Here is a 15,481-nt window from a genome sequence, read left to right as displayed (position 1 = left end):
CTCTGCAGCTTCACGTGCTGATGATATTTGTCGCGTGGCTTCTTGTCGTCCACCCGACATTGTATTTGTTTATTATTTTTTTTCAAAAAGTCTGGGCTTTGGGCTGTCGTGGGTTTTTAAGGAAGCATTTACGAGCACGGGTTTGAGATGTCGGATATACGTAGATAAAAAAAGCAGAGAATCTTGTTTTTAGAATTTATACTTATATTATTATTGAAAATTGAACAATGGATATTTAACTAGGCATAATTACATTCCGACAACTTGAAGTAGGGTGTAACTGGTAGACAAAAAATCAGAATTATTGATATTTATTAGAAAAATTAAATGAACAATTTTACCTACTTCGGGGAAAGTGTGGCAAACCATTGCTCTAAAGAGATATCTGACGATCTCGTGTAATCAGCCAAGGCGAAATATTCCTTAGTGGTACGATCCCTTCTCTACGGAACCCTAGCGTACACGACCACATTGGGCATGATGACCCTTTAGTAAGCAGCTAGAAAACTATACCAAAAATTTGATGGAGGAAGAAGAAGAAGAGAAAGGAGGAGTTTCTAGTTTCTGCGTACATTTTATCTCCTCACAAGGTCTCTTTTTATAAGGGAAAAAGAACTTGTTATGAAAAAATAGAAAGAGATCTTTTAGCCTTAAGAATTTCTCACGTTCCTAAGAACGTGAGAAAACTAACTAACTTCTAATAATTAATTAATTGATTAATTTAGTTTGTTACATCTTGGTATTTGATTTGTTGTTATTTATCCAAAAAAAACCCTCAAAGCAAATATCAAAGGTAGCAAAACAACAATTAAAAAAGAACAAAATTAAAAAAATGTATGAATGTGCATAAATTCTATGCATCAGTATAGGTGGCTTCCGACCTTGAACCCACACTTAGTAACATTTGTTGCTTTCTGAGGAAACCATAGTGAACCTAAGGTCTTGAATGAGGCTCCTTTATCAGAAATTAACAAAAGTACACATAGAATGCTTAGGGTCGCGGATTGATGCATTAATTTGGTCATGCACCTAATACCGACTCATGAGAATACATAGGAATAACTCTGACTTCTATAACTGCGGCCGCACAGTGATTCTCACCTAGGTGGATCCTCTAGGGATGTAAGAGACCGGAAGAATCCCGCTTTAAGTCATGTATTCATTAAGATTTCTATGACTCACCCTAGACCGATCTCTCTATGGAGCAACTCTGCCTTAGGATGAGGTTTGGAGTGCCTAGCTCCGATGTGAATCATGTTTCGCATGTATAATAAGAGTGCTCTCTAATGGATACATCTATCTCGTTTGTTTCTACCCTTTGAACTTCCTTCATTGATCACCTATAACAAAAGTAAGGTTCCCACCGTCGATGTTCCTATATATTTGGGCTTAGCTCCATCCCTTTTGCTGAATATTGGACCGAAGTCCTAGCTAGACCTTTTGTCAAATGATCTGACAAATTATGTTCTGATTGAACAAAGTCCAAAGTGACATATTGATTTAAGAGTCTCTTTATTGATTTATATATTATTTGGGAAGTCTGCTTAGTTTTGAATTTGTACTTTTCTGTTTGAGCAATTCAATTATAGCCTTACAGTTACAATGCACATAAATAGCAGGAATAAGTTTGTGTACAAGACAAATATCAAAAAGTATAATTCTAAGCCATTCGGCTTCAGTACATGCAAATGTCAATAGCTATCAATTCAGATTTTATTATATTTCTAACAATTACAGTTTGTTTAATAGAGTCTCATGCTATGATAGCTCCTCCTAGCATGAATACATAGCCTAGAGCCGATTTAACATCTTGAGAGTCAATTACCCAATTTGCAGCACTATAACCTTCTATTACATCAGGAAAACTAGTGTATAATAAACATAAGTCTAAGGTTCCTTTAAGATATTTAAATACTATTTCTAGAGCATGCCAATGTTCAATGCTAGGATTGCCAGTATATCTACTCAGTCTATTTACTGCATATGTAATGTCAAGTCTACTTCTATTTGTTATATACATTAGTGATCCTATTTGTTGAGCATATTTATGTTGTGAGACAGGATCTCCTAAATTTTTATGTAAAGAAATGCTAGAGTCATAAGGATTAGCTACATGTTTGCAGCCATAATAGTTAAATTTTCTGAGCATTTTATCAATTCATTGTTGTAGAGATAAAAATATGCCTTTATCACTTCTAGAAATTTTTATTCCTAATATCATGTCTGCTACTCCTGAATCTTTCATATCAAATTTGTTTGATAGGTAATTTTTGACATCATTTTTTACTTGTAGAGGTACATATGGTGATCTATGATAAGATACTTTCCAAAGAGCGACTCTCTTTGGTATACCACCGAGAGGATTGAGAGTATCATTTTTTTCTGTCTTTTCATTTTGAAAGGTTGCTTGGTTTTCCAATGCAAATGCAATGTCTAGCATAGTTGCATAATGATAATACCTTCATATCAAATTTCTATCCAATAAAGCTGAGTTTATTTCATGAAAGCTCCAAAATCCCAATTAAAATAACTTTCATGCTTTGTATTAATAGTTTTCACTTTTACTTTTTAAGTTTTCTTGTATATTCGGTGTCATCATACTGCCAATTGATTTAGACCCACTCCTAACTCCTCCTAATTGCGACTCTTCACTTCCCTTCATTCATGCCTGAATTATCTAAAACAGTTCTCCTTATATCCATGTGAGCAACCTCTTTAACTTACTACAAACTCTACTCTTTCCTTATCCTATATCTTAGGCTTTGTTCAGTCAAGAGGATTACAACATAGAAGTTTTGCATTTTAGAAGAGGAAAAAGCGAAACCTTATGTGTCATCCAAGATTTTTGGCGCTGCTCTCCAGGTTTTCAGTACCTCCTGGTTGAGCTATGTTACAAAAGAAGGACACACGCAGACCATGTTTTGTGCATAATTATTCTGGAACATAAGTTTAATTAATACTTTATATCATATTTCATACTCTACTAATCCCAAGATATAATATCGAGTCAAGCATGAATAGAAATATCATTATGAACTAATGTTCTAGTAAAAATTAAACACATTTCTTATTACATTAAAAATAAAATTGCACAACACATTGGGGCATTATAAGATCATGTTATATAATAAACAATCTCAATAGGAATCATTAAAAATAGTATGACAAATATTATATATGTGTGTGTGTGTGTGTGTGTGTGTGTGTGTGTGTGTGTATATATATATATATATATATATATATATATATATATATATCATTCTCCCTTTAAAAGAGGGAGTATAAGAAAAACTTTTCCTACCCCAAAATGCCCTTCATCTATCATAAATTTTTAACAGAATTATCTTTTTTTATACGTTACTCCAAAATCAGAGATCAAGAGCCATAAATAAACCTGCGTCTGCACCTGTGTTTGCTTCATCGTCGGAAAACTCAACATACCAATCAGTTGAATTTGCCTCTTGTTAAAACCATCAAAATGAAACGCATAATATCATAACCTGTAGTTAAGGGATATAAACCATTTCTATGTTTTACCTTTCAAAAATAAGGAATTTAGTATGCTTTAAACAAGATGATTTAATCTATTAGATCAAGTATGTGCAGCTTCCTCATGTTAATCACATAGACTATCAGCTCATAAGCATACCTGAAAATGGTTTTATACCTCTGTTTCAATTATCTATTTGTTTGAGCTTATACTCTGTCGATTATTTTAGATTTTTTTTGTTTATATTCAGATGAAATGTTATTTACAACTTAACGGTGTGATTTATTTCCATTTGTGTCATGTTTTTTTGTGGAATCTGTTCCTTTAAGATTTAGTGAAATTTGATAGAAACTTGTTGACATTTGGTCATTAAGTCCGTGTAGCATATTTGAATACTCATTATAAGATTTCATTTTTAATCAACTAGGTTCCTATATTTGTGTGACCTGCTTTTCATTACAAAGACATTCATAATAGGATTAAAAAAACACAGTTGAAGGATATGAATTTGGGATGGCAGTTAGTCCTGTAAATTTCATCAGGCGTGTAATTGAGAGTATCACGACTCATTTCTATATAATGCCATATTATTAGGTAGTGGTTATGTGCTTTTATAGAATGCCATATTACTTATTGAATATTTTTCCTCCCCTCAATGCGCCGAAGTACCTCGCAAGTAGATGAAATTGAGTCAATTTAGGAATAAAATCATTTTTGTTATTATATGGATATTTTCATAAACATGTGACTTCAATACTATAAAAAACTATTGGTTTCTAAAAATTAAACAGATACTTAAGCTTCTCCATCCAAGTTAGGAGGATGTGATTTTCTGTATTTAACATAAAACATGAACTTTGACCAGCATAAGGACGGAGTTATCCAATAGGGTGGATACGAAACTTCAGATGTTAACAACATCAATAGACTCATGCAGAGAAAGTAATCAAAATACAAGTATCTACTTAGAATATGCAATATATAGATATTGGAACCTTCAGATTCTGGTATAACAGGAACAATAGAGGCTGTTGTCCACCTGCACATGTCCTTAATCTGGAAAACAGAAATAGCATTAAGATACATGAAAACATGATATAAGGATTTGATAATCAAAACAAATATATCAACTGAAAAAGTACATATTTCAACTTAAAACACCCGGCATACACTTCTATGATTTTATCATACACTTCACGTGCACTTCTTTGTCATTTTATGCTTGAGATGCATTTCAGTTATACACCAAAGACTATAGTAGAAAATGCTATAAATGTGGATTTGTATAAAATTAGCTTAGATATGCATAAACATTTTGTATTAAGCATTTCGTATCAAGTTGAAGATTCAAGTCATATTGCTTCAGCAAAGTCATAAAAATGTATGGGAGGCAGCATATATGCTATCAAAATCTGTTTTATATTTTTAAAAATAATTGTTTTGACTCTTACTTCATGATTGCATGAACATGTGTACATATGCATGTACATGAACTCTATTTATTTATATGCTATCAAAATCTGTTTTATATTTTTATAAATAGTTGTTTTGACTCTTAATTCATGATTGCATGAACATATATGCATGTATATGGATTATATTTATTATCGTAATTATATATACACACACACACCACGCACTCTCAAGAGCTCCCAAAGGGCCCAGACCCACCCCTCAACACTCCCACCCACTCCCACCCACACAAGAGGTAAACTATGCTACTGTTAGTTTGTTAGTAATATCCAAAACTTAGATACTATCAATCAAAATTCAAAATTAGGATTCTAAATATTGAAAATCCAAAGAGTAGGACACATGAATCCATAAATAAATTTCAAAGGATTTCAACATATTTTACCTATGTCGCATATGTTGCCAACATAAACGTTTTATAATTTCCATTAAGTTGCTTAAATTTGCCCCTTTTATCTATGAACTATGATCTAAGACGCATCGAAAATCATTGGAAATTGTTTCTATATAATTCATGTGTATTACATCATAACCAGTGGTAAGAAATTTGAATTTTGGAATCCAGATTTTAACATTGCACTTATAGTATCTATGTGTCCATATTTTGTACACTATTGAGTACAGTCTAGCCAAAAATTCTCTAATATGTATGTATGTGTGTATATAGACGCACATGCGTATACGTATATATTCTAACATAAAATTGATAGCATCTTTTCAAAACAATGTGTGAAATGATGTGCACTTTTGTAATACACTTTTACGTCTAGATTAAATAATTTAACATTTTTTTCATATAAATGCAGATATTGTACTTGGTTGGATTTGGCTTGTTTTTCTTAAAAACGTTTCTAAGGTTGTGGGTGATTCAGGTGAGTAAAGCAACTTTATTCTATTTTCTCTTTATTTGTGTTCATAGTGATGGTAACTTTATTTCCTCGTATTTATCTTCTTCCTCACTTAAATATTTATTACTATTATTATTATATGACTTCAAAAAATAGAATTAACCTTAGCATATGAGATATTTGTGATTACTGATGCATGCATAGTGTACCAAATTTCTCAAGAAGAAAACCTCAAGTACTATTGAACATCAATTAAAATATACTTATTCTCTCAAATTATATTCACTGCTATACTTATGTTAAATAAAATCAATAATTTAACGCATTAAATTTACTTTACCTTGTAGAAATTTACATTCTAATTCTTGGATTGCATAATCCCTATACATTTGCATAAGAGTACCTTCTTCCAAATGACTACAAACCAAGGTTTGAATTCAACATAAATATATATTATTATTGCTTTGTGTGTTTATGTGTTTAATAATAGTATATTTCATTATTTTTTTAACAGAAAAACACATTCTAATCCATGATTGTAGAAAACCAAATATAATCAGTTGAGTGTTGATTAGAAGAGAACATACATTCAGAAAGTCATTAATAATAACAGAAAGAGGAAAATGAATGATTTTGCTGGCATTAGTACCAATAGCAAGCGACAATGTAAGATTGATTTGTTATGTGGAGCGCAACATCGGGAATATGAGCATGGAGGTTTGCATAAATTAATTTTATAATTTATTAAAATAATTACATGATTTTATATATCTAAAATTATTTAATACTAAAAACTAATATTTTCTTTCTAGGGCAAATTAACCATGAACAAGTATGTTCTGTTACATAAACTACTCACTCCAAAGTCTTGTTCATTTTGTGGAGCAAAAAAGTTTGAACACGAGATACCGACATCCTGTTGCCACAACTGTGAAACCCACCTAGCAGATGTGAATGTTAATGACAAGTTATATGCCCTTTACACAGTACAAACCCAAGAGGCAATTGAGTTTCGAAGACAAACCAGAAAGTATAATAGCATTTTCTCATTCACATCATTTAGGGCAAGATTTGATAGAGAGCTTGCATCAAACAAAAAAGGTATTTTCACGTTTAGAGCACAAGGACAAATATACCATAATCTTCCCTCTCTAATTCCTGAAGAAAACAAGTCTTCCTACTTTCAACTTTACTTCTATGATATGGAGAATGAGTTATAAAATCGAATGAAAATATTAGATAATGCAAACATGAGTATAACTACAACTAAAATATTGATGGATATATTAGAAGGAAACCCATATGCAAAATTCCTGCGGAAACTGAATGATTATCCATCTCTTGAAGACTTCAAGATCATAATAAATAGATATGCTACAGTAGATCAACGTGTTTACAACTCGCCATCAGTGGATCAGGTTGCAGCTGTCTGGGTAGAGGGAAATAATGAAAATGTTCCGTATGAGAGAGAAATAGTTGTCCATTCACACTCCGGAAAGAATCATCAAGTTAAGCACTATTTTGGTTGTTATGATCAAAGAATCATCAAGTTAAGCACTATTTTGGTTGTTATGATCATTTACAGTATCCTTTACTCTTTCCAGGCAGAGATGTTGGATGACACTAAAATATTAAAAGAAGGGAGAAAAATGATATTCACCATTCACAACAACTAACTACATCTCAAGTGCTCAACAAACTTACTGCAGAAGACATATTTAAATGAGAAAGGGAAGGTAAACTATAATTAAAATTGTTTAATAATATTAAAACATTAAAAATTAACTTAACATGCAAACTTGTAGGTGTTAAAGCACTAAAGACGGGAAGCGTCTCATGTCGAGAATATTATTGTTACAAGTTCTAGATAAGAGACACTCGACAATTTACTGTATTAACATCAGTAGGTCGGTTGTTCCATCAATATGCTGTTGATATATACATAAAGCTTGAAACAATAAGACTTGATTATTTTAGAAAGAAGCAATCAGAAATCAGAACAGAGTTATTCCAAGGCATAGTTGATAGTGTAGTTGCCGGGGAAGCAAAAGCATGTCAAGTCGGAAAAAGAATAGTGCTATCATCATCATTTATTGGTGGTCCTAGAGATATGCGTCGTAGATATCTTGATGCAATGTCATTAGTACAACGATTTGAAAAACCAGATATTTTCATCACAATGACATGCTCCTGAATGGGAAGAAATCACGGAGGAACTACATCAAGGGCAAACACATAACGATAGACTGGATCTAACCTCAAGGATATTTCGAGCAAAATTGCATCAAGATATGAGCACACCAAACAAAAACTGTTAAAAGTTTTTCCAGAAAATCATAGTGCTTTTGCTCATCTGGTAAGTGAATTTAAGTATAAAATATTTTATGTTAACCTGATTAGTGATTCCTTGCTAAAAAGTCTCATATTTGCACTAGAGGATGATTTATTTAAATTTTATGCACCAGTAATCTTTACACCTTATTAAGCCATGCTTATATTGAATCAATGGTACATTCATAAATTTAATGTGAAAGGATGAATTGTTTTTTATCTTTTCTGAAGCAATTTAGTATGCTTTCACTTTTTTTTAGCTATTGCTTTCTAAATGAGGTCTTAAGTTTGTGCTTCATGATAAAATTTACATGTGTAAACTAGATATCTAACAACCTTCTTAATATCAATTCAACTGAAGTGAAATTAACACGTGTAAACAAGATTATCTGATAACCTTCTTTATCTCAATTCAACTGAAGTACTCTTGAATGGATATTTCTTTCTTACTTATATGTTCCAAAACTTAAGACTGCAGGTGCCATTGGAGGTGCTGCATCTTCACTATTCGTAAGATGGGGGAAATAGCGTATTATTTTCATCCATGGGTTAAGCATAGAAGCTTCTAAATCTATTGTACTTCATTCATGACAAATATACAGCCTAGCTCAATACCTGAATAAGTTGCTCATAGACAAACTTTAAGCTCAATACCTATTCTTTTGTGTATTTGCAACGTTGGACTCGTGTAGATGGAAATAGTTGCTTAACTTACTTCACACTATTGCTTATCAGAGGTATGTACATTCGCCTCACAATATTTTACATGTTCCTGCTGTGCAACTTCATGTAATTTCATGAACTAACTTGCACCATTTTCGAATTCATGAAGATGCTTTTTCTCTTATTTTTTAAGGGTATCTTAGTTGGCTGATTGTGAGAAAATATGCTGCCAGAAGTTGCATTGGACAATTTTTTTTCCTGTTTTTTGCCTTGCTGGAAATGTTCAATACCATCCATAGAAAAGTTCCAATTTAGTTCATATATAGTAATTTCAAATATGAGATTGACATTCTATTGCAATAGCAAGAAGGAAGTCTATTCTGCAAGTAACTTTGCAAGATATTATCAAATGATATATTAATGCAAACTTACACTAAAAGTGCAATGAGATGCGAAGATATTTTGTCAGTTGTTTTAATTGGGTATTCTATGTTTTATGTAGCCATAATTTACTCTCATGTCAGTAACATTTTAGTTCTTAATGTTGACAAATGTGCAGTAAAAAGACTGATTACTTAAAAAGGGTCTAGATCATGTATCATAACTTAGTTTTTAAACTATCTTGGTGTTAAATATCCATGACAATCTATCAGCCATTTCATGTTAACAATTATGTAATAAATATTGCCATGAGTAATAAACTTGATGTATTCACGATCCTTATAGATCACATTTGGGCTGTGCAGACCACATGACTCATCTAGAAAAGTTCTACAGTCACGTAGTTTCATCCTTAATACACATAGAATGAATTCTGTGGATCATGTAGTTGCATCCTTAATCTATTTAATCATGCAGCTGCATCCTTTATCCAAAACTTTGTCTAACATAATTGCATTTAGAAGTTTGTTTGTATTTATTCCAGGATGGATCAGTTTCCAATCTTTTTAAAAGCTGGCCAATTCGTGATCTTATAGAATATGATTGCATACAATAAATGAACATGCTGATTTCAATTTTGAAATTAACTTATGCTTATGCTTCTTAACATCTCAATTGTGTCTTGTCTTCATTCTATCTTTGGTATTGTTTCAATACAGTGGGAAATAAAAGTGGGTTTAAATCTTTACACTGTATGTAAAAAATTAATATATATTTCACATCCTAGCTCTAGAGGGAGAAATACAGGTAATATTAATAATTGTCATTTCTCATGTGGTAAACCATACTCTTCTGTTTATGCATGATTACGTCCTTTCTCTTTAGTTTGTTATCCTTCATCTTTCAATAATCCAACAGCGTTTAGTATTTTCTGTTTGGCATTTGTCTTTTTAGTTTTCTTATTCATTATTCATTTTGCTTCCTATATTTTTTTCTGTATCTCTGTGAAAATAGCATCTTGTCCTTTGTAAGTTATAAATTTAGTCCTTTCCTCAATTTTATTTCACCATCTTCTTATGCGATCATGTTTAATGAAATTTACTTTTAGTGCTTTGTAATTTCTGGAATATCATAGCTTTTACTCAAATGTCATCCTAGGAATTAGGATCAAGAGTATGCTACAGTTGATGATTATGTCCACTCACCAAATATTAATAAACTATTATACTTGCTGTTGCTGTTGGTGGTGGTGTTTTTGTTCTTGTTTTTATTTTTCCTGTAGAGCTTTTAATTACGTTTGTACCTTTCTGTCACAGGTACTTGTGCCAATTGCTAACGGATAAGAAGAGATGGAGGCTGTAATGATTATCAAAATTCTACGGAGAGCCAAAGCTAATGTTGTTGTGGTGTTAATTGAATATGGATTAAAAATTGTAGCATCTAGAAAAGTAAAAATAATAGCAGATAAGCTTTTGGATGAGGCTGTTAAATTACAATATGACATAATTATTTTGTCGGCAAGTTAATATAGCCATTGAACATCGAATTCTTCACCATGTGTACATATGTAAGTAAGTTTATATTTGCTTCCAATTACTTTGTGTGTGATTGATTCAATCATTTGTTGGTCTTCAAATAATATTCTTTATATTTTAATTTTCTTATTCTGATTCTCTTTTTTAAGGGGAAGAAGGCAACAACATACACTGCTATGTGCAGCAAGCTTTCTGATCAAAGTGAATGTGAGAATAGGGTGGTGGTTGATGGAAACCTGATCACAAGCAGAGGGCCAGGGACTTCCATGGAATTTGCGCTGGCCATAGTAGATAAGTTCTTTGACGATGCCCTCAATCTTGCAAGAAGCCTGGTTTTTGTATAATAAGCTAATAATAGCCCTGTGGTAGAGAGCTGGGCATAAGAATGTAATCAGCACTTTCTGAATAAACTAAGTTGCATTCAAATGCACAGATGTAGAAGCAAAAACAAACATTCATGTTATATCTATTGAGTCCTATACTTCAGAATGACATGAATGAGAATTTTGGGTTGTTAAATGTAAGTTGGGGGGAGTATTTGCTTGAGTTGCTTATAAAATCTTATTTGAAGGTTTGACAGTAAAATTCATATTCATATTCTTTTTAAATTTTTTTGGGAAATTTTATTTACATTTTAAGGTGTTGTCTGCTCACTGCTGGTATCTATTTGTAGTTTACTAAAAAAATATGTTAGCTTACAACTTGAGTGAACGTTACAGTTTTGTTCCTGGAGCTGTTAATGTTATTGATAAGAGTATTAAATACATTTATCTAATGTTTGAATGTGTTGATTTTGTTTTATTTTTATGTTTGCATATGTTTTGAGTATCCAAGAGTATTTCGAGATTTGCCAAGGGTGTTCACATATTTGTGTTTGGATGTGTTGACATTCTTTGATTATCTAATGATTATTCTCCCATAATACTGAATATTCATCTATTGTTTATATTTAAATCCCAATGTCCTTAAAAAGTTACTCATCAACCTTAATAATAATATTTGATCAGACACAGTTTAATGAGTGTTTTGAAATTTATATGGGATTGTGAAATTTTCATGCGTGAATATATGTACTCACATATTACATATTACAAAGACTTAGTCAATCTTTGAATGCCATGAGCTTGGACTTACATCCACATCATCAAACATTACTATTATGTATATTCTTGTGAAAGTATTTGATTGATCAATCACGTTATAGATGCAACCAGTGTATTATCGCCCAATCAATCAATAAATATAATTTATTTGTTCAAATGTTGAATGTTTAGATTATGTCTATATGTTTGATCCATTACTTACATTCCATAATTTTATAACAAAACATTATAAATAAAATTATAAATTTTAAACAAAAAATAAAAATTTTACCACGTGCATTGCACGTGCAATCCAACTAGTCATTCTCCCTTTAAAAGAGGGAGTACTAGAAAAACTTTCTCTACCCAAAATAAATGAGATCACAACCTACATTATTTGATTGACTTAAAGTAATAAAAAGACAAGAACTAAATATTAATAGTAACTATAGTATAATTTTATGTGATGTAAGCAATCACATAAGAATACAAACTACTAATAATTTTGCATGAAATCCCTTATAAAAATTCCTAATTCTACTTAAAAATTAAGTTATGATATAAAATGATAAGTAAAATACGATCCTTTATTATTTTTGTTTCATATTTTTATTGAACCGAGATCAATCTTTCTCCACCTTTATCTTTTTCATGGGCAATTCTATAGTAGCATCATCATCATCTACGTCGATTGTAATATCAGGCTGGAGTTGGATTTCATGTGCTATTATATTTCCTTCACCTCGTTCATCTTTTATCTTTTTATCTAACTTCACCAGGAACTTGAACGTCTTTCCGATGTTCAACACAATTTTTTGGAAATATCGACTCTGATTATTTTTCTATTTCAATGAGAACAAATGTTAGTTTAATATATATGATTTTTTTTTATTTTCTAAATTATTACTTGAATAGAGTTAGGAATTACCTCTTTTTTCTATAATGAATTTTTTTGTTGTGCATCAAATAAGAGTTTCTGCTGCATCAAATAGTGTTACTCTTCCATTATCTGTGCTATTTTCCACGAGAATTTTAATGACGTACATGTAGTTTTCATTGTTGATTTCTAGAGATAGTTAATATTGTATTTTAATATGTTCATGTAATAAAAAAGATATATTACTTAACCTTGACACTGAGTCATCAATGATTCTGGGGTATTTATCATTCAAACACTCTAAACTAACATCTTTATCTACCTTCTCGTTGCATCCTTTGCAAGCATAGAAGAACTATAATCATATGTAATCCAAAAACCAGAGAATAAATTTCTACGAAGGAAAATCATATGTCATATTACCATTAATTATGAATACATATGAGCAATGTAGATAGTTAGAAAAATTAGTGTATATTTTCATGAAAATTCAATAGTAAACGACTAACTATAATCATTATCGCAATTAAAATATAAAAACTATTGATATTCTTTACTAACTTGATACTCGTAATTATGGAATAAATCTTGAGTACGAAATTGAACTTGAGATGGTATTATCCTATAGGTAAAAAAATGTGTCAAAAAATAAAAAACCATGAGAAAATAATGTGGAGGACTGTATATACTCTCATTGCAAATTGGATAAATATGATGGAAATGCATTAGTATCCACAACCACAGAAAGAAATGGAGTACACATTGGACCTCAGGTAAGAACAAATACAATATAGGAAATAAAGGAAAAATTTGATATTTTATCAAAGCATATTCCTATCAAATTAAATTCAATCCAAGTAATTTGTATATGAGTTGCCTTATTTATATATGTTTCTATTGATTTTCTAGAGTGGAACGCTGAATCATTGCGTGGTGCCAAGTGGAATGGAGAAGTTGGTTCTCTTTATCATGGAAAGATATATAGAACAATACACCTATGTACATAACCGAGAATAGTAAATTTGCAGAAGGATAATGCAAGTTGATTCACCTTAGATTTTTAACTCACTGTTTGTTTTTCCCCCTTTCAATTTCATATACCGTGTGCATTTTTTATTCCTTTGTTGTGTTGAGATTTTTAACCCAATATTAGTTTTGATATTGTGCATCTGCCTATTTGTTCTCACGTTATAGCCAAAAAAATCCATGATGGTGTGTCCATTAATGAGTTGCTTAGTGATAAAGAAAGAATAGAATACATCAGAAGTTACCTCACCCCTCTTTCTGCTGCCATGAGGTATTTTTGCTACTCTAAGTTAGATGATAACGACAAATAAATCCATCAATACTAGTGAGTTGTCACCTCGTCCAAATATTATACAATCATATCTTTGTTTTATTTTAGACAAGGTGCGAACATTAGGGGTTATTTCATGTGGAGTCTGATGGATAATTTTGAATGGGCATTTGGCTATACACAAAGATTTGGGTTGTATTATGTTGACTTCAAAACACAAGACAGGATTCCAATATTATCTGCAAATTGGTACAATAAATTTTTGAACATTCCTACAATGCTTCTAAAGCCAGGGATTGACATGTAATCCTCGATCTAATTTATATTACGGAACCTAGCAATTCACAGTAGAAGGTTTATTTGTAAGCTATTCTGTTTAATAATTTGTACACATATTATTGGTATAATGGTCAGCTTAGCTTATTTGTGTATGTAAATTGAATTTATTATTTAGCTCCAACTCCAGAATGTAACTATTTGAGATTTGCAGTAAATAAATGAGAGTTTGAATACATGTGATTTGCATCTAAAAGGACAGCCAGATCAAAGCATATCACAACTATTTGAGACTTGTCATACACTTTGTGTTCCAATGTTATGTACTCTTCTCCATCCTATACTTTTTGCATAAAAGATGTTCTATACTTCTTTTTTCATCCCCTACTTGTGTTTTGATGATTTTTGTTCTTCTTGCGTGTTTGTTATGTACGTGTCCCTTGGGAAAGGTTAAAGTGTCTCGGCCAAATATTAGTGTGTTTTGTAGGTTTAAGTGTCTCGGCCAAATATTAGTGTGCTCTTTTCTTCAAAACGTCTGTTTTATGTGTTTTAAGGATAAGATGATGAACTAAATAAGAACTCCCAACATCATAGTTTTAAGTATATGGGTGTAGGCGTCAAAAATTGCCTTTAAGTTACCACACATAGCTCAAGACAAAGAGAAGACGATAAACACCATCATCTGAGTCAAAGAGGATCATTCGATGTCAAAGAACAACTAAGAAATGCAAAAAATACAAAACAACAATCAGGCGTCACACAAATTCCGAGACAAGGAAGTTGTCTCGGAAACTATGATGTAATTCATAGTTTCCGCGACACAGAACGTGTCTCGAAAGCTATGAGACAACTCATAGTTTCTGAGACAGAATGTGTCTCGGACACTATGGTGGAGTTTCACACTTCCGTTGACAGTTTTCTTGGGTTTTTTGCTATCCACGTGGCTTCATAACTGCTGGGGATCGTGTGTGAACGTGGGAGGACCGTTACAAATGAAAAGTCTGCTCATAACTAAAGAGATAATAGCATTTAAAGGCGGGAATGTCAGTTACAAAACTAGCTGGTAGAACCCCTTCTTTCGAGACACGGAACGTGTCTCGGAAATAGGGGACTGTTAAGTGTGCTTTATTTTGATTTCCTACCTTCAGTAACTGCTTCTAGGGACTATAAATGTTTCCCTATCATCCATATGTATGGGAGGAAGGCAGAAAAGGTAGAGACTTGAGCA

At 31.8% G+C, this 15,481-nt stretch overlaps 1 protein-coding gene and 1 long non-coding RNA gene across 2 annotated transcripts; both read left to right on the top strand.

Annotated features, from left to right (window-relative positions):
• LOC109824680 lies at nucleotides 10,696–11,232 on the top strand. Its single transcript, XR_002242730.1, has 2 exons — nucleotides 10,696–10,753; nucleotides 10,871–11,232. It is a non-coding gene; the product is annotated as an uncharacterized LOC109824680 (long non-coding RNA).
• LOC109823233 (putative beta-glucosidase 15) lies at nucleotides 12,455–14,284 on the top strand. The gene is made up of 5 exons (XM_020389520.1): nucleotides 12,455–12,496; nucleotides 13,358–13,453; nucleotides 13,592–13,679; nucleotides 13,875–13,977; nucleotides 14,086–14,284. The coding sequence occupies exons 1-5, from the start codon at nucleotides 12,455–12,457 to the stop codon at nucleotides 14,282–14,284; spliced, it is 528 nt and encodes a 175-aa protein (XP_020245109.1).

This window comes from Asparagus officinalis, chromosome 9, assembly GCF_001876935.1.
Source record: "Asparagus officinalis chromosome 9, Aspof.V1, whole genome shotgun sequence".
In the NCBI taxonomy this organism is placed as follows: Eukaryota; Viridiplantae; Streptophyta; class Magnoliopsida; order Asparagales; family Asparagaceae; genus Asparagus; species Asparagus officinalis.
The sequence above is the reverse complement of the archived record's forward strand: the minus strand, read 5'-3'. Positions and strand labels throughout refer to the sequence as shown.